This window comes from Oncorhynchus nerka, linkage group LG27, assembly GCF_034236695.1.
Source record: "Oncorhynchus nerka isolate Pitt River linkage group LG27, Oner_Uvic_2.0, whole genome shotgun sequence".
NCBI lineage: Eukaryota > Metazoa > Chordata > Actinopteri > Salmoniformes > Salmonidae > Oncorhynchus > Oncorhynchus nerka.
Window position 1 is genome coordinate 3218803 of NC_088422.1, and position 18751 is coordinate 3237553.

Below are 18751 nucleotides of genomic sequence, written 5' to 3' on the forward strand. Positions count from 1 at the left end.
AAATGTTGACCTCTTATGACAGATATATAGTGGGAGGACTATGTGAAATGTTGACCTCTTATGACAGATATATAGTGGGAGGACTATGTGAAATGTTGACCTCTTATGACAGATATACAGTGGGAGGACTATGTGAAATGTTGACCTCTTATGACAGATATATTGTGGGAGGACTATGTGAAATGTTGACCTCTTATGACAGATATACAGTGGGAGGACTATGTGAAATGTTGACCTCTTATGACAGATATATTGTGGGAGGACTATGTGAAATGTTGACCTCTTATGACAGATATATAGTGGGAGGACTATGTGAAATGTTGACCTCTTATGACAGATATATAGTGGGAGGACTATGTGAAATGTTGACCTCTTATGACAGATATATAGTGGGAGGACTATGTGAAATGTTGACCTCTTATGACAGATATATAGTGGGAGGACTATGTGAAATGTTGACCTCTTATGACAGATATATAGTGCGAGGACTATGTGAAATGTTGACCTCTTATGACAGATATATTGTGCGAGGACTATGATGTAAAATTCTGGATAATTTACAGAACATCTTTACATCTTAATCCAATGGGATGGCCGTCGGATGTGTGCGAGGGCGTGCTCTGTTTGGGTCGGAGCATAGGGTGTACTGGGTGTGTGTACTGGGTGTGTGTACTGGGTGTGTGTACTGGGTGTGTGTACTGGGTGTGTGTACTGGGTGTGTACTGGGTGTGTGTACTGGGTGTGTACTGGGTGTGTACTGGGTATGTACTGGGTGTGTGTACTGGGTGTGTACTGGGTGTGTGTACTGGGTGTGTACTGGGTTTGTGTACTGGGTGTGTACTGGGTGTGTGTACTGGGTGTGTACTGGGTGTGTGTACTGGGTGTGTACTGGGTGTGTACTGGGTGGGTGTACTGGGTGTGTGTACTGGGTGTGTGTACTGGGTGTCTATACTGGGTGTGTGTACTGGGTGTCTATACTGGGTGTGTGTACTGGGTGTGTGTACTGGGTGTCTATACTGGGTGTGTGTACTGGGTGTGTGTACTGGGTGTCTGTACTGGGTGTGTGTACTAGGTGTGTGTACTGGGTGTGTGTACTAGGTGTGTGTACTAGGTGTCTATACTGGGTGTGTGTACTGGGTGTGTGTACTGGGTGTCTATACTAGGTGTGTGTACTGGGTGTGTGTACTGGGTGTGTGTACTGGGTGTGTATACTGGGTGTGTGTACTGGGTGTCTATACTGGGTGTGTGTACTGGGTGTCTGTACTGGGTGTGTGTACTAGGTGTGTGTACTGGGTGTGTGTACTAGGTGTGTGTACTAGGTGTCTATACTGGGTGTGTGTACTGGGTGTGTGTACTGGGTGTGTGTACTGGGTGTGTGTACTGGGTGTCTATACTGGGTGTGTATACTGGGTGTCTATACTGGGTGTGTATACTGGGTGTGTGTACTGGGTGTCTATACTAGTTGTGTGTACTAGGTGTCTATACTGGGTGTGTATACTGGGTGTGTGTACTGGGTGTCTATACTGGGTGTGTGTACTAGGTGTCTATACTGGGTGTGTATACTGGGTGTGTGTACTGGGTGTCTATACTGGGTGTGTGTACTGGGTGTCTATACTGGGTGTGTGTACTAGGTGTCTATACTGGGTGTGTGTACTGGGTGTGTGTACTAGGTGTCTATACTGGGTGTGTGTACTAGGTGTCTATACTGGGTGTGTGTACTAGGTGTCTATACTGGGTGTGTGTACTGGGTGTGTGTACTGGGTGTCTATACTGGGTGTGTGTACTGGGTGTCTATACTGGGTGTGTGTACTAGGTGTCTATACTGGGTGTGTGTACTGGGTGTCTATACTGGGTGTGTATACTAGGTGTCTGTACTGGGTGTCTATACTAGGTGTGTGTACTAGGTGTCTATACTAGGTGTGTGTACTAGGTGTCTATACTGGGTGTGTATACTGGGTGTGCGTACTGGGTGTCTATACTGGGTGTGTGTACTAGGTGTCTATACTGGGTGTGTGTACTAGGTGTGTGTACTGGGTGTCTATACTGGGTGTGTGTACTGGGTGTGTGTACTGGGTGTCTATACTAGGTGTGTGTACTGGGTGTCTATACTGGGTGTGTGTACTGGGTGTCTATACTGGGTGTGTGTACTGGGTGTCTATACTGGGTGTGTGTACTAGGTGTCTATACTGGGTGTGTGTACTGGGTGTCTATACTAGGTGTGTGTACTAGGTGTCTATACTGGGTGTGTGTACTGGGTGTCTATACTGGGTGTGTGTACTAGGTGTCTATACTGGGTGTGTGTACTAGGTGTCTATACTGGGTGTGTGTACTGGGTGTCTATACTGGGTGTGTGTACTGGGTGTCTATACTGGGTGTGTGTACTAGGTGTCTATACTGGGTGTGTGTACTAGGTGTCTATACTGGGTGTGTGTACTGGGTGTCTATACTAGGTGTGTGTACTGGGTGTCTATACTAGGTGTGTGTACTAGGTGTGTGTACTGGGTGTCTATACTGGGTGTGTGTACTGGGTGTGTGTACTGGGTGTGTGTACTGGGTGTGTGTACTGGGTGTGTACTGGGTGTGTGTACTGGGTGTGTGTACCTAGTGAGCCTGTTGACAGGATTAGTTAGGGAAACGTTGGAAGGATGGAGCTTCTTCTGAATTGTACAGGACAGGCTCACTCTCTGTTTCTCTCTCTCTCTCTCTCTCCACTCTCTCTCTCTCTCGCTCTCTCTCTCTCTCTCTCTCTCTCTCTCTCTCTCTCTCTGTATCTCCTCTCCTCTCTCTCCTCCCTCCCCCTCTCTCCCTCCCTCTCTCTCTCCTCCCTCTCCACCTCTCTCTCTCCTCCCTCTCCACCTCTCTCTCCCCTCCCTCTCCCTCCCTCTCTCTCTCCTCCCTCTCCACCTCTCTCTCTCCTCCCTCGCTCTGTATCTCCCTCTCCTCCCTCTCTCTCTCCTCCCTCTCCACCTCTCTCTCTCCTCCCTCTCTCCGTAGCTCCCTCTCCTCCCTCTCTCTCTCCTCCCTTCCCCTCTCCACCTCTCTCTCTCATCCCTCTCTCTCTCTTCCTCCTCTCCTGCTCTCCTTTCCCTGTCTCTGAATCACTACTGTACTAAAACAGTTTAGAAATAGACTCTTCCCTCACGGAGGACCTTTGTTTTCTATAGAGTCCTGCTTGCTCACAAATCCACCACGAATTCCCCAGCGTCCCACTGGTTTGGAACCAGCCACTCTCAGAGGGTTTTGTGTTTTCATGAAGGCACTCTGGTGAACATAGACACTCCATTGGTCTGTCCAGACCAGTCACTGAGTAGTCTGTTGTTCTGAGTAATTTTACGACCCCCCCCTTGTATCTCTGGACATGCTGGTTGTAATGGGTGAGGTCACCACATGTGTGGGAGGTGGGACAAAGGAGGTATCTGATGTATAATGAGTGGGACTAGGGGCTCCGCAGTAAACTAAAACAATGATAACTAACCTGAACAACAGTATACAAGGCATATTGACATTTGAGAGAGACATACAGCGAGGCACAAAGTAATCGAAGGTGGTGATTAGGGAGAGCTAGCTAAAACAACAGGTGAGACAACAACAGGTGAGACAACAACAGGTGAGACAACAACAGGTGAGACAACAACAGCTAATCAGCTAACACAACAACAGCAGGTAAAATGGCGTTGACTAGGCAGGGAGGGTCAGATTAACTACACACAGAGCCTGAGTGCGGCTGGGGCCGACAGATAAAACATAAACAAGCAGAATGGAGTACCGTGATTAATGGACAGTCCAGCAGGCATCAGCTATGTAGCCAAGTGATCCCAGTGTCCAGGGGGCAGCGGTGGATGGAACAGGGAAGCCGCCACTACGCTAGCACGCGGGCGACACGGCGTTTAAAGTTAGTAGCCCGGGGCTAGTAGGAGCGTCAGCTCCGACGGAGGCCGGTTGAAGGCACAGCGGATGGAGTATTCGTACTTAAATCTACAGTGAAGTACTTCATTGAATCTACAGTAAGGAACTTAATTGAATCTACAGTAAGGATCTTAATGAAATCTACAGTAAGGAACTTAATTAAATATACAGTAAGGTACTTAATTGAATCTACAGTAAGGTACTTAATTTAATCTACAGTAAGGATCTTAATGAAATCTACAGTGAAGTACTTCATTGAATCTACAGTAAGGTACATAATTGAATCTACTGTAAGGTACTTAATTAAATCTACAGTAAGGAACTTAATTAAATATACAGTAAGGTACTTAATTTAATCTACAGTACGCAGGCAGGCAGGCAGGCAGGCAGGCAGACAGGCAGACAGACAGACAGACAGACGCAGGCAGACAGACAGACAGACAGACAGACACAGACAGACAGACAGACAGACAGACAGGCAGACAGGCAGACAGACAGACAGGCAGACAGACAGACAGACAGACAGACAGACAGACAGACAGACAGACACACGCAGGCAGACAGACAGACAGACAGACAGACAGACAGACAGACAGACACACGCAGGCAGACAGACAGACAGGCAGACAGACAGACAGACAGGCAGACAGAGAGACAGACAGACAGACAGACAGACGCAGGCAGACAGGCAGACAGACAGACAGACACACTGCACATCTGTGACTGTCACGTCGGCGCCTCTTGAGCTGTAGAAGAGAGAGGGAAAGAAGGTGTTGAGGGAGTTTGTCAAAACCCCCCAGACAGTCATCGTTATGAAAACAAGTCAGCCAGAAGAAAACTCTTCAAACGTTCTGACAGCAGCAACTCCCTGATCAACGCTTAATCACATCAGTACCATATTAAAACCACGAGGTGCTCAACAGACACACACGTTATCAGACACATTATCACACACGTTATCACACACGTTATATTGTGCATTACCATTAGGAGAGGAGGAGTCGAGGAGGAGAGGGGAGAGAGTGAGTTTGACACAGTGGCTGGACTGTTTCGACTGGAGGAGAGGAGGAGGAGGAGGAGGGGAGAGTAGGAGAAGAGGAGAGGAGGAGAAGAGGAGAGTATGAGAAGAGGAGAGGAGGAGGAGAGGAGGAGGAGGAGGAGGGGAGAGTAGGAGAAGAGGAGAGGGGAGAGAGTGAGTTTGACACAGTGGCTGGACTGTTTCGACTGGAGGAGAGGAGGAGGAGGGGAGAGTAGGAGAAGAGGAGAGGAGGAGAAGAGGAGGAGGAGGAGGGGAGAGTATGAGAAGAGGAGAGGAGGAGGAGAGGAGGAGGAGGAGGAGGAGGAGGAGGAGGGGAGAGTAGGAGAAGAGGAGAGGGGAGAGAGTGAGTTTGACACAGTGGGTGGACTGTTTCCACTGGAGGAGAGGAGGAGGAGGAGGAGGAGGAGGAGGAGAGGAGGAGGAGGAGGAGGAGAGGAGGAAAAATAGGACAAAATAGGAGGAGAATATTATTTTTATACCTTTATTTAACTAGGCAAGTCAGTTAAGAACAAAATCTTATTTTCAATGACGGCCTAGGAACAGTGGGTTAACTGCCTGTTCAGGGGCAGAACGACAGATTTTGTACCTTGTCAGCTCTGGGATTTGAACTTGCAACCTTTCGGTTACTAGTCCAATGCTCTAACCACTAGACTACCCTGCCGCCCCAAGAAGAGTCACCAGTGGAGGGGATGGTTTACCATGTCAGTCACATTAGTGTTTCATCATGACAGAGAGACAAGAATGGAGGGAGAGGGACAGAGAGACACGTATGGAGGGAGAGGGACAGAGAGACACGTATGGAGGGAGAGGGACAGAGAGACACGTATGGAGGGAGAGGGACAGAGAGACACGTATGGAGGGAGAGGGACAGAGAGACAAGAATGGAGGGAGAGGGACAGAGAGACAAGAATGGAGGGAGAGGGACAGAGAGACACGTATGGAGGGAGAGAGACAGAGAGACACGTATGGAGGGAGAGGGACAGAGAGACACGTATGGAGGGAGAGGGACAGAGAGACACGTATGGAGGGAGAGAGACAGAGAGACACGTATGGAGGGAGAGACAGAGAGACACGTATGGAGGGAGAGAGACAGAGAGACGCGTATGGAGGGAGAGAGACAGAGAGACACGTATGGAGGGAGAGGGACAGAGAGACACGTATGGAGGGAGAGAGACAGAGAGACACGTATGGAGGGAGAGAGACAGAGAGACACGTATGGAGGGAGAGGGACAGAGAGACACGTATGGAGGGAGAGGGACAGAGAGACACGTATGGAGGGAGAGGGACAGAGAGACAAGTATGGAGGGAGAGAGACAGAGAGACACGTATGGAGGGAGAGGGACAGAGAGACAAGTATGGAGGGAGAGAGAGAGAGAGAGAGAGACAAGTATGGAGGGAGAGAGAAGAGAAGAGAGTTTATCAAAATTGGCTTTGTTTTCAAATTTTTTGTGGGTCTGTGTAATCAGAGGGAAATATGTCTCTCTAATATGGTCATACATTTGGCAGGAGGTTAGGAAGCGCAGCTCAGTTTCCACCTCATTTTGTGGGCAGTGTTGCACATAGCCTGTCTTCTCTTGGGGGCCAGGTCTGTCTACGGCGGCCAAATAGCATTCTAGTTTGCTCTGTTTTTTTGTTAATTCTTTCCAATTTGTTAAGTAATTTTCATTTTGTTTTCTCATGATTGGGTTGGGTCTAACTGTGTTTGGGGGGGGGTCAATGCAAATAGTCTGGGTAGCCATTTGATTAGCTGTTCAGGACTCTTATGGCTTGGGGGTAGAAGCTGTTTAGAAGCAAGTTGGACTTAGACTTGGTGCTCCGGTACCGCTTGCTGTACGGTAGCAGAGAGAACAGCCTATGACTAGGGTGGCTGGAGTCTTTGACCATTTCTTTGGGCCTTCCTCTGACACCGCCTGGTATAGAGGTCCTGGATGGCAGGAAGCTTGGCCCCAGTGATGTACTGAGCCGTACGCAGTACCCTCTGTAGCGCCTTGCGGTCAGAGGCCGAGCAGTTGCCGTACCAGGCAGTGATGCAACCAGTCAGGATGCTCTCGATGGTCCCAGTGTCCTTAGCTTTGCGATGAGCTTATTGGGCACTATGGTGTTGAACGCTGAGCTGTAGTCAATGAACAGCATTCTCACATTGGTGTTAAGAATATAAGACTGCTGAAGAATGAATCAAATGGCCACCCAGAATATTTACAGTGTGCCAAGCTGTCGTCAAGGCATAGGATGGCTACTATATGTTGATTTGTTTAACACTTTTTTGGTTACTACATGATTCCATATGTGTTACTACATGATTCCATATGTGTTACTACATGATTCCATATGTGTTACTACATGATTCCATATGTGTTACTACATGATTCCATATGTGTTACTACATGATTCCATATGTGTTACTACATGATTCCATATGTGTTATTACATGATTCCATATGTGTTACTACATGATTCCATATGTGTTACTACATGACTCCATATGTGTTACTACATGATTCCATATGTGTTACTACATGACTCCATATGTGTTACTACATGACTCCATATGTGTTACTACATGATTCCATATGTGTTACTACATGATTCCATATGTGTTACTACATGATTCCATATGTGTTACTACATGATTCCATATGTGTTACTACATGATTCCATATGTGTTACTACATGACTCCATATGTGTTACTACATGACTCCATATGTGTTACTACATGATTCCATATGTGTTACTACATGATTCCATATGTGTTACTACATGATTCCATATGTGTTACTACATGATTCCATATGTGTTACTACATGACTCCATATGTGTTACTACATGACTCCATATGTGTTACTACATGATTCCATATGTGTTACTACATGATTCCATATGTGTTACTACATGATTCCATATGTGTTACTACATGATTCCATATGTGTTACTACATGATTCCATATGTGTTACTACATGATTCCATATGTGTTACTACATGACTCCATATGTGTTACTACATGATTCCATATGTGTTACTACATGATTCCATATGTGTTACTACATGATTCCATATGTGTTACTACATGATTCCATATGTGTTACTACATGATTCCATATGTGTTACTACATGATTCCATATGTGTTACTACATGATTCCATATGAGTTACTACATGATTCCATATGTGTTACTACATGACTCCATATGTGTTACTACATGATTCCATATGTGTTACTACATGATTCCATATGTGTTACTACATGACTCCATATGTGTTACTACATGATTCCATATGTGTTACTACATGATTCCATATGTGTTACTACATGATTCCATATGTGTTACTACATGATTCCATATGTGTTACTACATGATTCCATATGTGTTACTACATGATTCCATATGTGTTACTACATGATTCCATATGAGTTACTACATGATTCCATATGTGTTACTACATGATTCCATATGTGTTACTACATGATTCCATATGTGTTACTACATGATTCCATATGTGTTACTACATGATTCCATATGTGTTACTACATGATTCCATATGTGTTATTACATGATTCCATATGTGTTACTACATGATTCCATATGTGTTACTACATGATTCCATATGTGTTACTACATGATTCCATATGTGTTACTACATGATTCCATATGTGTTACTACATGATTCCATATGTGTTATTACATGATTCCATATGTGTTACTACATGATTCCATATGTGTTACTACATGATTCCATATGTGTTACTACATGATTCCATATGTGTTATTACATGATTCCATATGTGTTACTACATGATTCCATATGTGTTATTACATGATTCCATATGTGTTATTACATGATTCCATATGTGTTACTACATGATTCCATATGTGTTACTACATGATTCCATATGTGTTATTACATGATTCCATATGTGTTACTACATGATTCCATATGTGTTACTACATGATTCCATATGTGTTACTACATGATTCCATATGTGTTATTACATGATTCCATATGTGTTACTACATGATTCCATATGTGTTACTACATGATTCCATATGTGTTACTACATGATTCCATATGTGTTATTACATGATTCCATATGTGTTACTACATGATTCCATATGTGTTACTACATGATTCCATATGTGTTACTACATGATTCCATATGTGTTACTACATGATTCCATATGTGTTACTACATGATTCCATATGTGTTACTACATGATTCCATATGTGTTACTACATGATTCCATATGTGTTACTACATGATTCCATATGTGTTACTACATGATTCCATATGTGTTACTACATGATTCCATATGTGTTATTTCTTAGTTTTGATGTCTTCACTATTATTCTACTATGTAGAAAATAAAGAAAAACCCCTTGAATGAGTAGGCATGTCCAAACATTTGACTGGTACTGGTACTTTTGACATATTATAACCATCCTAACCCAATAACATGATGCAGCCACCACTATGAAAATATGGAGAGTGGTACTCAGTAATGTGATGTTTTTGGATTTGCCCCAAACATAACACTTTTGTATTCAGGACAAATTATGTAACTTTTTTTGGCGACCTCTCATTGAAAGCAAGTCTTAACATGCTGACCATACCGCTCGCGTTGCGTCGAGTTGCAAAATAAATGTTTACATTTATTATTATATTCAATCATTGCACCCACACTGCTAGCGAGGGTCTGAGTAGCCAGGCACTAAAATACAACTTGGTTCTATTTGTGATGCTTGACCCACTGCAAATCCCGCCTCTCCCATCTCCTCATTGGTTGTTAGGAGCATATACCCACGTGGGTGATTGAAAGATGAACTGAGGTCCACATTCCAGTCCCGTTGGTGGTGGTGATGCACCTTAAAGTTGATTGCCAACCTCCATATAAAGTCCAAAGAAGAAGAAGAAGCCTGAAGGAGGAGAGATCACTAGAAACAAACTCGGATGACCCTTTTATATGTGGATTAATTGTCGGAGTAGAGGACCTTGTGCATTTCAGGTAGAATAACAACTCAATGTTTATATCCCAGGATAAATTAGCTAGCAACAGCAAGCTAACTAGCTAAATTGCCGTAAATGTTTAATGCTTTTCAACCTGTCCCCAAATGAATATAGTTGGTTCAGAGTTTGTTTTGATATTTCAACCTACGTGTCCTGATCCCGTCTGATGTCGATGGCGCACGCACGTGCGCGAGTGATCTTTTTTTTTTGTCACAGAAATTGAAATTAGGCTATTAGAATATTATTATTATTATTACTATTAGGATTTCAGCAACCAGGAAATAGCGGAGTGATATATCTGCATATATTTATTTATTTATTTTAATTTTATTTATCCGTTATTTTACCAGGTAAGTTGACTGAGAACACGTTCTCATTTACAGCAACGACCTGGGGGATAGTTACAGGGGAGAGGAGGGGAAAAAGCGTTGCTTTGCCACATGTTTTGCAGTTTTACTTTAGTGTCTTGTTGCAAACAGGATGCATGTTTTGGAATATGTTTATTCTGAACAGGCTTCCTTCTTTTCACTCTGTCATTTAGGTTATTATTGTGGAGTAACTACAACATTGTTGATCCATCCTCAGTTTTCTCCTATCACTCTGTAACTGTTTCAAAGTCACCTCATGGTGAAATCCCTGAGCGGTTTCCTTCCTCTCCGGCAACTTAGTTAGGAAGGACGCTTGTATCTTTGTAGTGACTGGGTATCAGATATCTTCTCGCCATGCAGCGCTAATCCGGGATGTTTCCTTCTTGCAGCTGACTGATCTGGAGAAGCTAGAGGACCGAGGACAGACGGAGGGACCTAAAGGAACCTGCCGCTCTCCTACATCCATGAAGTTCAGGACCAGATCACAAGGTAGAGAGGGAGGGAGACGGAGAGGGAGGGAGGGGGAGAGAGAGAGAGAGAGAGAGAGAGAGAGAGAGAGAGACAAAGAGAGAGACAAAGAGAGAGGCAAAGAGAGAGAGAGAGAGAGAGAGAGAGAGAGAGAGAGACAGAGAGAGAGAGAGACAAAGAGAGAAAGAGAGAGAGAGAGAGAGACAATGAGAGACAAAGAGAGAGAGAGAGAGACAAAGAGAGAAAGAGAGAGACAAAGAGAGAGAGACAAAGAGAGAGAGAACGAGGGAGAGAGAGGGAGAGAAAGACAAAGAGAGAAAGAGAGAGAGACAAAGAGAGAGACAAAGAGAGAGAGAGAGAGAGACAAAGAGAGAGAGAGATATAAATATATATATTTTCATTTTATTAATATTTTTCGATATGTATACTTTGACAATGTAAGTAACAATGAACTTGCCATGTCTATAAAGTCAATTGAATTGAATTGAAATTGAGAGAGAGAGATTAGTCCCTAATGGAGCATAGAGTGAAGCTTGTTAGCCACACAGTCAGTCATGCTGCACTGTTAACTGGTTAAAAACAAGGCAGGTTTACAACCATCAGCTAGTCAACCATCCTGAACAGGTAGCGGAGCGTGTGAGTGGAGTGAAGCAGTCCCACCCAGCGTTGACAGAGCACCACTTCAGCGCTCAATGTCCTTTCCCTCAATCAGCAAAAAAACCCAGCTCACAGCGGGGAAAAAAACGTCCCTCCAAATTCACTCCATTCATTTTCTGTTTAAAAAGATCATTTAACAAACCACATCTACTGTTGAACCAGGACCTAGTTGATGATGTATAGCCTCTGTGTTTTCTCTCAGGCTATTGAACCAGGACCTAGTTGATGATGTGTAGCCTCTGTGTTTTCTCTCAGGCTATTGAACCAGGACCTAGTTGATGATGTATAGCCTCTGTGTTTTCTCTCAGGCTATTGAACCAGGACCTAGTTGATGATGTATAGCCTCTGTGTTTTCTCTCAGGCTATTGAACCAGGACCTAGTCGTAGTGATGTGTAGCTGCTGTGTTTTCTCTCGTCTACTGATGATTAGATACTTCAGTTGTAACTGGCTCTGTTGCGCTCCCATTCGACAGTTCAGAGACAACATTAGTTAGCACTCCTCTTACAAAGTTACACTAGCCTACGTCCCCAGTGTTGCATGGACTCATGGTTGTCTTGCTATTAACTACACAGGCTGTGTGACCTTGGTCGACTCGTATCAACATCTCTGACGGGGTAGGCTAAATAAATACAACAGAACACTGATGAAGGAAATGAAAAAGGCAGAGCTGGTGGCTGAGTGGTACCGGAGCGAGAGAGAAGGCAGATACTCCAAGCACTCCACTCCTCTCTCCACTCCTCTCTCCACTCCAGCTCCACTCCTCTCTCCACTCCAGCTCCACTCCTCTCTCCATTCCAGCTCCACTCCTCTCTCCATTCCAGTTCCACTCCTCTCTCCATTCCAGTTCCACTCCTCTCTCCATTCCAGCTCCAATCCTCTCTCCATTCCAGCTCCACTCCTCTCTCCACTCCTCTCTCCATTCCAGTTCCACTCCTCTCTCCATTCCAGCTCCTCTCCTCTCTCCATTCCAGTTCCACTCCTCTCTCCATTCCAGTTCCACTCCTCTCTCCATTCCAGCTCTACTCCTCTCTCCATTCCAGCTCTACTCCTCTCTCCATTCCAGCTCTACTCCTCTCTCCACTCCTCTCTCCATTCCAGCTCCACTCCTCTCTCCATTCCAGCTCTACTCCTCTCTCCACTCCTCTCTCCATTCCAGTTCCACTCCTCTCTCCATTCCAGTTCCACTCCTCTCTCCACTCCTCTCTCCACTCCAGCTCCACTCCTCTCTCCATTCCAGTTCCACTCCTCTCTCCACTCCAGCTCCACTCCTCTCTCCATTCCAGCTCTACTCCTCTCTCCACTCCTCTCTCCATTCCAGCTCTACTCCTCTCTCCACTACTCTCCATAACAGTTCCACTCCTCTCTCCATTCCAGCTCCACTCCTCTCTCCACTCCAGCTCCACTCCTCTCTCCATTCCAGCTCCACTCCTCTCTCCATTCCAGCTCTACTCCTCTCTCCATTCCAGCTCCACTCCTCTCTCCACTCCTCTCTCCATTGCAGCTACACTCCTCTCTCCATTCCAGTTCCACTCCTATCTCCATTCCAGCTCCACTCCTCTCTCCATTCCAGCTCTACTCCTCTCTCCACTCCTCTCTCCATTGCAGCTACACTCCTCTCTCCATTCCAGTTCCACTCCTCTCTCCATTCCAGTTCCACTCCTCTCTCCACTCCAGCTCCACTCCTCTCTCCATTCCAGCTCTACTCCTCTCTCCACTCCTCTCTCCATTCCAGCTCCACTCCTCTCTCCATTCCAGTTCCACTCCTCTCTCCACTCCTCTCTCCACTCCAGCTCCACTCCTCTCTCCATTCCAGTTCCACTCCTCTCTCCACTCCAGCTCCACTCCTCTCTCCATTCCAGCTCTACTCCTCTCTCCACTCCTCTCTCCATTCCAGCTCCTCTCCTCTCTCCACTACTCTCCATAACAGTTCCACTCCTCTCTCCATTCCAGCTCCTCTCCTCTCTCCACTCCAGCTCCACTCCTCTCTCCATTCCAGCTCCACTCCTCTCTCCATTCCAGCTCTACTCCTCTCTCCATTCCAGCTCCACTCCTCTCTCCACTCCTCTCTCCATTGCAGCTACACTCCTCTCTCCATTCCAGTTCCACTCCTATCTCCATTCCAGCTCCACTCCTCTCTCCATTCCAGCTCTACTCCTGTCTCCACTCCTCTCTCCATTGCAGCTACACTCTCTCCCATTCCAGTTCCACTCCTCTCTCCATTCCAGCTCTACTCCTCTCTCCATTCCAGCTCCACTCTCTCCACTCCTCTCTCCATTGCAGCTATACTCCTCTCTCCATTGCAGCTAAACTCCTCTCTCCATTCCAGTTCCACTCCTCTCCACTCCAGCTCCACTCCTCTCTCCATTGCAGCTATACTCCTCTCTCCATTGCAGCTACACTCCTCTCTCCATTCCAGTTCCACTCCTCTCTCCATTCCAGTTCCACTCCTCTCCATTCCAGCTCCACTCCTCTCTCCATTCCAGCTCTACTCCTCTCTCCACTCCTCTCTCCATTCCAGCTCTACTCCTCTCTCCACTCCTCTCTCCCATTCCAGCTCCTCTCCTCTCTCCATTCCAGTTCCACTCCTCTCTCCATTCCAGCTCTACTCCTCTCTCCATTCCAGCTCCTCTCCTCTCTCCATTCCAGCTCTACTCCTCTCTCCACTCCTCTCTCCATTCCAGCTCCTCTCCTCTCTCCATTCCAGTTCCCCTCCTCTCTCCATTCCAGCTCTACTCCTCTCTCCACTCCTCTCTCCATTCCAGCTCCTCTCCTCTCTCCATTCCAGTTCCACTCCTCTCTCCATTCCAGTTCCACTCCTCTCTCCATTCCAGCTCCACTCCTCTCTCCATTCCAGTTCCACTCCTCTCTTCATTCCAGCTCCTCTCCTCTCTCCATTCCAGTTCCACTCCTCTCTCCATTCCAGCTCCACTCCTCTCTCCATTCCAGTTCCACTCCTCTCTCCATTCCAGTTCCACTCCTCTCTCCATTCCAGTTCCACTCCTCTCTCCATTCCAGCTCCAAACCTCTCTCCATTCCAGTTCCACTCCTCTCTCCATTCCAGCTCCTCTCCTCTCTCCATTCCAGTTCCACTCCTCTCTCCATTCCAGCTCCACCCCTCTCTCCATTCCAGTTCCACTCCTCTCTCCATTCCAGCTCCACTCCTCTCTCCATTCCAGTTCCACTCCTCTCTCCACTCCAGCTCTACTCCTCTCTCCACTCCTCTCTCCATTCCAGCTCCACTCCTCTCTCCATTCCAGCTCTACTCCTCTCTCCACTCCTCTCTCCATTCCAGTTCCACTCCTCTCTCCATTCCAGTTCCACTCCTCTCTCCACTCCAGCTCCACTCCTCTCTCCATTCCAGCTCTACTCCTCTCTCCACTCCTCTCTCCATTCCAGCTCCACTCCTCTCTCCATTCCAGTTCCACTCCTCTCTCCACTCCTCTCTCCACTCCAGCTCCACTCCTCTCTCCATTCCAGTTCCACTCCTCTCTCCACTCCAGCTCCACTCCTCTCTCCATTCCAGCTCTACTCCTCTCTCCACTCCTCTCTCCATTCCAGCTCTACTCCTCTCTCCACTACTCTCCATAACAGTTCCACTCCTCTCTCCATTCCAGCTCCACTCCTCTCTCCACTCCAGCTCCACTCCTCTCTCCATTCCAGCTCCACTCCTCTCTCCATTCCAGCTCTACTCCTCTCTCCATTCCAGCTCCACTCCTCTCTCCACTCCTCTCTCCATTGCAGCTACACTCCTCTCTCCATTCCAGTTCCACTCTATCTCCATTCCAGCTCCACTCCTCTCTCCATTCCAGCTCTACTCCTCTCTCCACTCCTCTCTCCATTGCAGCTACACTCCTCTCTCCATTCCAGTTCCACTCCTCTCTCCATTCCAGTTCCACTCCTCTCTCCACTCCAGCTCCACTCCTCTCTCCATTCCAGCTCTACTCCTCTCTCCACTCCTCTCTCCATTCCAGCTCCACTCCTCTCTCCATTCCAGCTCTACTCCTCTCCTCCTCCATTCCAGTTCCACTCCTCTCTCCATTCCAGTTCCACTCCAGCTCCACTCTCCTCCATTCCAGCTCCACTCTCTCCACCTCTCTCCATTCCAGCTCCAGTTCCATTCAGTTCCACTCCTCTCTCCATCCTCCAGCTCCACTCCTCTCTCCATTCAGTTCAGCTCCCTCCCAGCTCCACTCCTCTCTCCATTCCAGCTCTACTCCTCTCCACTCCTCTCCATTCCAGCTCTCTCCTCTCTCCATCTCCATAACAGTTCCACTCCTCTCTCCATTCAGCTCCACTCCTCTCCACTCCAGCTCCACTCCTCTCTCCATTCCAGCTCCACTCTCTCCATTCCAGCTCTCTCCATTCCAGCTCCACTCCTCTCTCCACTCCATTGCAGCTACCTCCTCTCTCCATTCCAGTTCCACTCCTATCTCCATTCCAGCTCCTCCTCTCTCCATTCCAGCTCTACTCCTCTCTCCCCTCTCTCCATTGCAGCTACACTCCTCTCTCCATTCCAGTTCCACTCTCTCTCCATTCCAGTTCCACTCCTCTCTCCACTCCAGCTCCACTCCTCTCTCCATTCCAGCTCTCTCCTCTCTCACTCCTCTCTCCATTCCAGCTCCACTCCTCTCTCCATTCCAGTTCCCTCCTCTCTCCACTCCTCTCTCCACTCCAGCTCCACTCCTCTCTCCATTCCAGTTCCACTCCTCTCTCCACTCCTCTCTCCATTCCAGCTCCTCTCCTCTCTCCACTACTCTCCATAACAGTTCCACTCCTCTCTCCATTCCAGCTCCACTCCTCTCTCCACTCCAGCTCCACTCCTCTCTCCATTCCAGCCACACTCCTCTCTCCATTCCAGCTCTACTCCTCTCTCCATCCAGCTCCACTCTTCTCTCCACTCCTCTCTCCATTGCAGCTACACTCCTCTCTCCATTCCAGTTCCACTCCTATCTCCATTCCAGCTCCACTCCTCTCTCCATTCCAGCTCTACTCCTGTCTCCACTCCTCTCTCCATTGCAGCTACACTCCTCTCTCCATTCCAGTTCCACTCCTCTCTCCATTCCAGCTCTACTCCTCTCTCCATTCCAGCTCCACTCCTCTCTCCACTCCTCTCTCCATTGCAGTTATACTCCTCTCTCCATTGCAGCTAAACTCCTCTCTCCATTCCAGTTCCACTCCTCTCTCCACTCCAGCTCCACTCCTCTCTCCATTGCAGCTATACTCCTCTCTCCATTGCAGCTACACTCCTCTCTCCATTCCAGTTCCACTCCTCTCTCCATTCCAGTTCCACTCCTCTCTCCATTCCAGCTCCACTCCTCTCTCCATTCCAGCTCTACTCCTCTCTCCACTCCTCTCTCCATTCCAGCTCTACTCCTCTCTCCACTCCTCTCTCCATTCCAGCTCCTCTCCTCTCTCCATTCCAGTTCCACTCCTCTCTCCATTCCAGCTCTACTCCTCTCTCCATTCCAGCTCCTCTCCTCTCTCCATTCCAGCTCTACTCCTCTCTCCACTCCTCTCTCCATTCCAGCTCCTCTCCTCTCTCCATTCCAGTTCCCCTCCTCTCTCCATTCCAGCTCTACTCCTCTCTCCACTCCTCTCTCCATTCCAGCTCCTCTCCTCTCTCCATTCCAGTTCCACTCCTCGCTCCATTCCAGTTCCACTCCTCTCTCCACTCCAGCTCCACTCCTCTCTCCATTCCAGCTCTACTCCTCTCTCCACTCCTCTCTCCATTCCAGCTCCACTCCTCTCTCCATTCCAGTTCCACTCCTCTCTCCACTCCTCTCTCCACTCCAGCTCCACTCCTCTCTCCATTCCAGTTCCACTCCTCTCTCCACTCCAGCTCCACTCCTCTCTCCATTCCAGCTCTACTCCTCTCTCCACTCCTCTCTCCATTCCAGCTCTACTCCTCTCTCCACTACTCTCCATAACAGTTCCACTCCTCTCTCCATTCCAGCTCCACTCCTCTCTCCACTCCAGCTCCACTCCTCTCTCCATTCCAGCTCTACTCCTGTCTCCACTCCTCTCTCCATTGCAGCTACACTCCTCTCTCCATAACAGTTCCACTCCTCTCTCCATTCCAGCTCCACTCCTCTCTCCACTCCAGCTCCACTCCTCTCTCCATTCCAGCTCCACTCCTCTCTCCATTCCAGCTCTACTCCTCTCTCCATTCCAGCTCCACTCCTCTCTCCACTCCTCTCTCCATTGCAGCTACACTCCTCTCTCCATTCCAGTTCCACTCCTATCTCCATTCCAGCTCCACTCCTCTCTCCATTCCAGCTCTACTCCTGTCTCCACTCCTCTCTCCATTGCAGCTACACTCCTCTCTCCATTCCAGTTCCACTCCTCTCTCCATTCCAGCTCCACTCCTCTCTCCATTCCAGCTCCACTCCTCTCTCCACTCCTCTCTCCATTGCAGCTATACTCCTCTCTCCATTGCAGCTAAACTCCTCTCTCCATTCCAGTTCCACTCCTCTCTCCACTCCAGCTCCACTCCTCTCTCCATTGCAGCTATACTCCTCTCTCCATTGCAGCTACACTCCTCTCTCCATTCCAGTTCCACTCCTCTCTCCATTCCAGTTCCACTCCTCTCTCCATTCCAGCTCCACTCCTCTCTCCATTCCAGCTCTACTCCTCTCTCCACTCCTCTCTCCATTCCAGCTCTACTCCTCTCTCCATTCCAGCTCCTCTCCTCTCTCCATTCCAGCTCTACTCCTCTCTCCACTCCTCTCTCCATTCCAGCTCCTCTCCTCTCTCCATTCCAGTTCCACTCCTCTCTCCATTCCAGCTCTACTCCTCTCTCCACTCCTCTCTCCATTCCAGCTCCTCTCCTCTCTCCATTCCAGTTCCACTCCTCTCTCCATTCCAGTTCCACTCCTCTCTCCATTCCAGCTCCACTCCTCTCTCCATTCCAGTTCCACTCCTCTCTCCATTCCAGCTCCTCTCCTCTCTCCATTCCAGTTCCACTCCTCTCTCCATTCCAGCTCCACTCCTCTCTCCATTCCAGTTCCACTCCTCTCTCCATTCCAGTTCCACTCCTCTCTCCATTCCAGTTCCACTCTCTCTCCATTCCAGCTCCAAACCTCTCTCCATTCCAGTTCCACTCCTCTCTCATTCCAGCTCCTCTCCTCTCTCCATTCCAGTTCCACTCCTCTCTCCATTCCAGCTCCACCCCTCTCTCCATTCCAGTTCCACTCCTCTCTCCATTCCAGCTCCACTCCTCTCTCCATTCCAGTTCCACTCCTCTCTCCATTCCAGCTCCTCTCCTCTCTCCATTCCAGTTCCACTCCTCTCTCCATTCCAGCTCCACCCC

At 47.8% G+C, this 18751-nt stretch overlaps 1 protein-coding gene across 2 annotated transcripts in view; it reads left to right on the forward strand.

The window, feature by feature from the left end:
* pdzd2 (PDZ domain containing 2) overlaps nt 1–18751 on the forward strand; it is a 185262-nt gene that overhangs the window by 93575 nt on the left and 72936 nt on the right. For both annotated transcript variants that reach the window (XM_065011331.1, XM_065011332.1), the window contains exon 6: nt 10706–10805. In XM_065011331.1, coding sequence (XP_064867403.1) covers nt 10706–10805 — 100 coding nt within the window. The remainder of the gene's footprint in view (nt 1–10705; nt 10806–18751) is intronic.